Source organism: Salvelinus fontinalis, chromosome 4, assembly GCF_029448725.1.
Source record: "Salvelinus fontinalis isolate EN_2023a chromosome 4, ASM2944872v1, whole genome shotgun sequence".
NCBI classification, from domain to species: Eukaryota; Metazoa; Chordata; class Actinopteri; order Salmoniformes; family Salmonidae; genus Salvelinus; species Salvelinus fontinalis.
In genome coordinates this window covers 86377729-86386261 of record NC_074668.1, presented here as the reverse complement: position 1 = coordinate 86386261, position 8533 = coordinate 86377729, and the positions used below count along the sequence as shown (strand labels likewise).

General features: G+C 42.3%; 1 protein-coding gene across 1 annotated transcript in view; it reads left to right on the top strand.

Moving 5' to 3' along the window:
* Positions 1 to 1730: 1730 nt before the first annotated feature.
* The window catches only part of map1aa (microtubule-associated protein 1Aa), a 68077-nt gene continuing 61274 nt past the window's right edge, over positions 1731 to 8533 (top strand). The window contains exons 1-2 of the mRNA XM_055921788.1: positions 1731 to 2001; positions 3223 to 3324. Coding sequence (XP_055777763.1) covers positions 1749 to 2001; positions 3223 to 3324 — 355 coding nt within the window. The 5' untranslated portion in view covers positions 1731 to 1748. The remainder of the gene's footprint in view (positions 2002 to 3222; positions 3325 to 8533) is intronic.

The following is an 8533-nucleotide window of genomic DNA, read 5'->3' as shown; positions in this document are numbered from 1 at the left end:
TTTGTTCCTGTTTGGACCTCAGGAAGAGTAGCAGCTGCCTTGGCAACAGCTAATGGAGATACTAATAAAATACTAAATACTAATACAATCTCTTCCCGATTTGCTGTGTCCTTTCAAAGCTCAATGTTCAACTATTCATACGTGTATTGATAATACAGTCAGATATTGAACGTCAGATCAAAGACCAATCAAGTGAATTATGAAAAGACGAGACGTCCCTTCATATTCAGATTAGGTCATGTGGTATAGGTTGTCAAACAAAACCTCCATGGGGAGAATGTATATATAACTCAGCAGTTATTTATGTTCTGAGGTATCCGTTCATATGCTGAGCATGACATGCATGACAAATTGTGTAAATCTTTGTTTTACTCTTCAGATCTCTCCAGTCCTGTCCTCCACCCTCTCTCTCCTGTTCTTTTCTTGGATAATTGCCCGGATTGGTCTGATTGGTCAGTGCATAGTATTCTCTGGGGAGATTATATGACGTAAAGCTCCTGGTGAAATAGCTCCTAAACCACCTATACATTGTAATTACCAGACATAGAAACTGAACCTAAAGTACAATATCTAGTGTCAACTATAAGATAAGGGTCAAAGTCAAACAGTGATTTTGGTCTTTAAATTATCATTTCAAAATGGCCTTAAAATGACAATCAAACAGATCGAAATCTGAAATAAATTTTCATATTCTGGCGCTGAATTTCATCTCTACCTAAATGTTTCTGTCATAGGGTGACTATATGAGTTACATAGGCCTACTATGAGGACAAACAACAGTTTTAAGTCATTGTTGTCAATCAAAGGTGAAAATAATTAAGTCTTACTATTCATTTAGTTCTCAGTTTCCAAAGTAAAGGTCAATGTACTTCAAATGTATGTGTAGGCTAATATGCATCCTGATTCAAGATCATTTATGTCCCACAAGAACTGAGTTTCCTCTTATAAAACATGACAAGTAGAGAACTCAATGAACATCCTCCTCCAAATGTTCTGGTAATTTCATGCCAGCTTTCCCCCTCTGTAGCTAATTTGGTTATTTTCCAGCTATTTTAGGAGATAATCAAATACATTAACATTGTACAAAAACATATTGTATTCCACTTTGTCTGTGAGGCCTTTTGTTGTGAACGTCTCTGCACAGATGAAGGGTTGTTGTGTTCAGGGAGGGAACAAAGAGGTGTCAGTGTGGCAGCCTACTGGAAACATCTCCTGGTGGTACATCCAGAGACAGTGATATAAATACACCTATTTATTCAAGAGAAACAACTTCAGTTTCTCCAGACACAGACATATCAAAGACAGTCTTACAGGAACACATGTTCCCTGAGATATTTGGTGAGTAGGCCTATTAGGAAACTACAGCACTAGTTGTAGTAGGCCTAATGCTGGTGGTTTACAGCTATGTTTATTTGACCCATTTTGGATTTTGGATCTTAACTATGTTAACTAACTTATTGATGTAACAAATGAGGAGGACCATGTGGCATACCACTCTCATCATCATCATCATATTCATCATCATATTCATCATCATCACAACCACTACCTATGCAAGACAGTCGATTCAGATAAACTTGATAAACATTATCATAATCCCCATGTCGGATTTGGCCAATGGCGTGCTGTGACATCAAATAGCCACATAACCCTGCACCAATCAAATCGCGTCCCTCTCACGAGCCACACCCACTGGTACTCCCCCCAGCCATCCCTCATGCACTGTTCTGCCACCGGATGCAGTTGTCATGGAGATGGAAAAGGACCCAGCTTCCGCTCGTCGTGCTGTTGCCATGGAAATCCCCGTGGCAGCAGCATCGCTCTCTGTAGCGCCAGGAGAGCCGGAGGAGCAGCGCGAGCCCGCCCTACCTTTTCAGCACCGTGGACAGCACCATAGCACCAGACCGCCGTTTAACCACGGGAGATTTTATATGCTGATAGTTATCGGAGAAATCTCAACGGACCACCACCTTCAGTCTGCCAAAAAACACATACAACAGGGTGAGTGGGCTACTTGAGTGGGTATTATAAGTCTTATCACATCTTTCTAAACTGTTGAAGTTCAAGATTGCCCACAAAGATTTTGTTTTATGTAAAAATGTAGTTTGTTTAGATGTTAGAGGCTTGACCCCTATGCATTGGCCTGCACTTGCAATATTCAAATGTACGACAAAAATCAAACCAAATCGTTTTTTAGAAACAAGCTGTGACTTTGTTAGGAATATTGTCATCTAATTCATCCGTTGCAGCGGATCAAAAAGGGAGCGGATGACGCTACGTAGGCTACTGCATGAGGGGGTTGGATTTCACATTGAACAGAGCTGTTTGGTAATGCATACATAGAGGGCACTGCACCAGATGTATAGCCCCCTATATGGCTGAATATAGCAATACGGAACACGAAACTATTCACTGTATGTGATATCCTGAGTGGTTTCTGGTATAAAGGGTTGAATTACTCTTTATAGTTTGCAATGGATTATTCTCCATAGTTATTGCAGTTGGCTAGAATAACTAAGAATTTGCAAATGTGCAATCAGTAGGCCCTACTGGGTTATCTGAAACACTGGAATATAGATGACCGGAAATAATTCCAGACAAAAAAACATGATGTGAATATGATGTTAAATAATTGTAGAGAAAACTGTGATGGGTTGTTGAATAGAATACGGTTGTGCATGGAGGCAATACACTGTCCAATCAAGACAAAAAACAAACTCTGCCCTGATGTCTCTTCCTGTCCCAATGGACACTCTATTAAATGAGAACTGGCATCATTCAGGGAAACGGCTTGCATATTGAGTAGCTCACTGTTTACAGGGGGCGTAATAAGGTTCATCATATAACTGCCAATATTAATAACAATCCTCTTCCTACAAGAGGATATTTGCCAACCCAGTAATTGTCCGATGTTACTGTACATTAGGGGTTATCAGCTCAGTGCTCGAAGGCCATGGTGTTTAATGGTTTTTAATCCATGCCTTTGATTCAGTGGTTGATTAAGATGGTGAAAGCCAGGTGTGTGCTCTCTCCAGCCTATTAGTAGAAATCTACCAATCAGTGCCAAGGAGCAATAACAACCAGCAGGGTCATGTTCATTAGGTCACGGAATAGAAATCAGACCCTAGACAGGCCCCTCCACTCCAACAGTAATGTGTTACAGTAACAACAGTAAACCTTATATCAGCTCATCATGCTACATTTGTTATTGTGTATTAACAGGACTGCAGTCGTGGGACATCGATCTGACTCTGTGCGACCTGAACAGAGAGCTACAGCTCTTCGCGACGCGACACTCTGCCCAGTTCTCCTCAGAGGTCAAAGGTCAGTTCTGTTCAGGATCAAAGGGGACAGTTTGGGGTTGCATGACTCACATGGACAAACGGGCCTTGCAATAAATTAGCACGTTCAAAGGGATCAGTTGGAGGAAGGCGAGGCGCAGAATCACTCATCTTGATCACATAATGAGTCGTTTTTCGGGATGCAAGTGGATTTGTAGATCAGTGATTCTGAGCAGTCCGACTGCATTATAGTCAGTCAATCTCAAACATACATACTAACGAGAGGAGAGGAACTGACGAACAGTGTCATCCCATTGTCTTGAGTCTAGTGTTTCTGTGTGTCATGTCTGCTTGGTTTGTGTGTTTACCACATTTTACAGAAATTGCTGATAAACAGATGCAACGTTTCCTCATATTTCCTCCTTATGAGCCTAATCAATAGAAAATTGATACATCGGCCCTGATGCTGTCTGGACAGCTTTGCTCTGTTATTACACTAAGTAGCTTTTGAAAGGTTTTGCCAGAATAAATAAAACGTTTGGTGACAGGAGCCGTTTGAGAGAATTCATGGGTTGCTTCCAAAATAGTACCCTATTCCCTATTTGGTGCACTACTTTTGACCAGAGTCCTGGTTCCTTTCAGTGCTCTAAAGGAAGTCGCACACTCATCTCTACTGCTGTGTTTTTTTTTTACCAACACTTCGGCCAAAGAACAGGGTGTTCTTTCCGAGCTGTAGTTAGTTGCTGCAAGATCTTGCAGGGGCCTTATCACTGACATCCACCTGCCTGTCTGTCTGCGGTTATGACTGCTGAAGGACACATATACACACCTACAGTGCCTAGTAAAAGTCTACAAACTCCTTGCACAGTTGTCACATTTTGCTGATTTAAAATTAAATCTTAAAAAGGAATAATTCAATTTTTTTCCTACACAACCTGCTTAACATTTTCAAAGTGAAGGAAAAAGGATAGAACATTTCTGAAATTAATAACAAATAATGAAAAAAAAGTTTACATACACCTTAAACAAATTTTTCACTATTCCTGACATTTATCCTAGTAACAATTCCCTGTCTTAGGTCAGTTAGGATCACCACTTTATTTTAAGAATGTGAAATGTCAGATTAATAGTAGAGAGAATGATTTATTTCAGCTTTTATTTCTTTCATCACATTCCCAGTGGGTGAGAAATTTACATACACTCAATTAGTATTTGGTAGCATTGCCTTTAAATTGTTTAAATTGGGTCAAACATTTCAGGTAGCCTTCCACAAGCTTCCCACAATAAATTGGGTGAATTTTGGCCCATTTCTCCTGACAGAGCTGGTGTAACTGAGTCAGGTTTGTAGACCTCCTTGCTCGCACACGCTTTTTCAGTTCTGCCCACAAATCTTCTATAGGATTGAAGTCAGGGCTTTGTGTTGGCCACTCCAATACCTTGACTTTGTGGTCCTTAAGCCATTTTACCACAACTTTAGAAGTATGCTTGGGGTCATTGTCCATTTGGAAGACCCATTTGCGACCAAGCTTTAACTTCCTGACTGATGTCTTGAGATGTTGCTTCAATATATCCACAGAATTTTCCTTCCTCATGATGCCATCTATTTTGTGAAGTGCACCAGTCCTTCCTGCAGAAAAGCATGCCCACAACATGATGCTGCCACCCCCGTGCTTCATGGTTGGGATGTTGTTTTCTGGCTTGCAAGCCTCCCCCTTTTCATCCAAACATAACGATGGTCATTATGGCCAAACAGTTCTATTTTTGTTTCATCAGACCAGAGGACATTTCTCCAAAAAGTACGATCTTTGTCCCCATGTGCAGTTGCAAACCGTAGTCTGGCTTTTTTATGGCGGTTTTGGAGCAGTGGCTTCTTCCTTGCTGAGCGGCCTTTCAGGTTATGTCGATATAGGACTCGTTCTACTGTGGATATAGATACTTTTGTACCTGTTTCCTCCAGCATCTTCACAAGGTCCTTTGTTGTTGTTCTGGGATTGATTTGCACTTTCGCACCAAAGTACGTTAATCTCTAGGAGACAGAACAGGTCTCCTTCCTGAGCGGTATGATGGCTGCATGGTCCCATGGTGTTTATACTTGCGTACCTGTTTGTACAGATGAACGTGGTACCTTCAGGCATTTGGAAATTGCTCCCAAGGATGAACCAGACTTGTTGAGGTCTTGGCTGATTTCTTTTTGATTCTCCCATGATGTTAAGCAAAGAGGCACTGAGTTTGGAGGTAGGTCTTGAAATACATCCACAGGTACACCTCCAATTGACTCAAATTATGTCAATTAGCCTATCAGAAGCTTCTAAAGCCATGACATAATTTCTGGAATTCTTCAAGCTGTTTAAAGGCACAGTCAACTTAGTGTATGTAAACTTGTGACCCACTACAATTGTGATACAGTGAATTATAAGTGAAATAATCTGTCTGTAAACAATTGTTGGAAAAATTACTTGTGTCATGCACAAAGTAGATGTCCTAACCGACTTGCAAAAACTATAGTTTGTGGTTGAGTGGTTGAAAAACGAGTTTTAATGACTCCAACCTGAGTGTATGTAAACTTCCGACTTCAACTGTATGTCTTCACACCCCAGAGTTAATACTTGGTGGAAGCAACTTTGGCAGCAATTACAGCTGTGGATCATTTCTAATGAGATTCTACCAACCCTGCACAGCTCTTAGGGCAACATATATCCATTGTTTTTGTCAGAATTACTCAAACTCTGTAAGTTTGGTTGGGAATCAAAATATGGACAGCAATATTCAACCCTGTCTCTGATTTTCAAGGAGATTTAAGTCTTTGTTATTTTAATGTGTTCATTGTCCCACTGAAAAATACAACTCTATCCCAGTAGGTATTCAGAAGACTGAGGCAGGTTTTCTGCACTTTTTACCTGGGCTTTGCTCCTTTTATATTTATTTTGATCCTGACAAACCGCAGTCCCTGCAGGTGACAAGCATACCCATAACATGATGCTGCCACCAAAATACTTGGAAATACAGAGGGTTGATTAGTTATCAGATTGTGTCGAGTCTGGGCTTCCGGAACAGCAACACAAGACATGCAGACACAAGACATGCAGACTAAGAGATGACAATAATAGGTCATCTCAGCAGACATCTCTATTATTGTCATCTCTTAGTATACATCCCAAATAGCACCCTATTCCCTACATAGTGCACTACTTTTGAACATGGCCCATATCACTATGTAGGGAATAGGGTACCATTTGGAACGCTGCCCTGGAATGGAGTCACTATTCTCCAGACAAGAGAAGGCACCAAGGGAATGGGCTGTAGATGATATGGGGCGTATCGACCAGACTCTCATATTAAGGGTATAGGAGACTGTGGATCAATGGCTCTAATGTCAAAGTGAACACAATCTTCCCTGGGTGAAGATGAGACCAGGGCCTGTGGTGAGCCAGTGTAGCCGTGGAACTACTGTCTGTCTGTGGGTCATCACTATCCGGCCATGCTGGAGAAGATGGAAGTACAATGCCTTCTATTCACAAATGCAGATTTGATAACTAACCCTAACCCTTAGTCTAGGATTGGCCTTAACCCAAACCCTAACCCGAGAAACCATGCTTGCTTATTAGCTATGAATGAGTTTTGTCACTTTTGTCCATTCTAGCATGCTTCTCTGGTGACTACCCTGCCTGTTGCTTACAGCAGCAACTGTCAAACCATGAGTTTATGTCATATCCAGCTCCTCCTCATTGGTCTTTCTTGTATAAGCAGTCACTGAAATACTCTTTCTTTTTGTGTGTCTATTTCTGATATACACTGATATATCTCATTATTGACGCAGCAGCAGAGTTGAGCATATGTTGTTGCCACTTCCCATGATCCTGTGTAAGAAACTGATCAAAGGGGCCTCTAGATCTCTATATCTCTCTCCATCCACCCACTCATTTCACAAGGGCCAGTGCTGGCTCATGCTACAGAGTTAGGATCTTAATTTGATCACTCTTTTGTTGCTGAGAAATGCAGATGACCTTTGTGATTTACACATAAATTCACTGAAAACCCACACTAACACACAAGTTATATTAACAGTATTGCTTTTTTCATGTAGCCTACTTTTGGCCACCTAATAGCCTAACCACTGATCAAGCATCATTATGGACTAAACGTTCAAATCCTGTTGCTGCAGGACTATTTTGCTGTGACAATATACTATAGGTAAAATGAAGATCCAACATCTGTCATTCATCCCAAATGACACTATACGCACTATATAGTGCACTACTTCTGACCAGGGGCTCTGTTGGGGGGAGTGGCTCTGCTCTGGTGGGGGGGAGGGGTTCTAGTGGGGATTGGGGCTCTGATGGGGGAGGGGCTCTGGTGGGGTGGGCTCTGGTGGAGGGAGGGGCTCTGATGGGGGGGGGCTCTGGGGAGGAGGGTGTCTAGTGGGGGAGGGGCTCTGGTGGGGGTGCTCTGGTGGGGGGAGGGGCTCTGGTGGGGGGAGGGGGGCTCTGGTGGGGGTGGGGGGGGCTCTGGTGGGGGGAGGGGGGCTCTGGTGGGGGTGGGGGGGGCTCTGGTGGGGGGAGGGGCTCTGGTGGGGGTGGGGGGCTCTGGTGGGGGAGGGGCTCTGGTGGGGGTGGGGGGCTCTGGTTGAGGCGAGGGGCTTTGGTCAAAAGTTGTGCACTATATAGGGAGTAGAGTGTCATTTGAGACAAAACCTATATACTATGAACATACAGTATGTACCTTTTTCAAACCCCTGAATAATTGGCAAAGGAAGAAATAAGGCATTTAGCATAGAAGTGATTGTGAAGTGAAAATGACTGTATTACCTGGAATAGAGATACAGTATGTGAACATGGTGTGAAATTTAGGATATGTCCCAAATGGCACCCTATTCTCTTTAAAGTGCAGTACTTTGGATCAGAGGGCCCTGATCAAAAGAAGTGCACTATAAAATGAATAGAGTGCCACTTGGGACACAACTCTGTCTAACGGGGTTGGGATATGGAGGGGAAAAAAATATGTCTTACCTAAAAATAAATACCATAACCATGCAAGGCTTTGATAAAAATGAAATCTATTGAGAACCGAAGTGAAACCCAAAGCAAGTCAGACACACAACCCTATCCTACTGATATTAATATAAAAGGTGTGGGTGGTGGGGGGTGGCATACATGACAAACACATTTTTACATGGGGAAAGATGATAGCCTCTGTCCCTCAGGAAGTGGATTTGAATACTGAGCACTGAGCACAGCGACGTTCTAGTTTGGTAT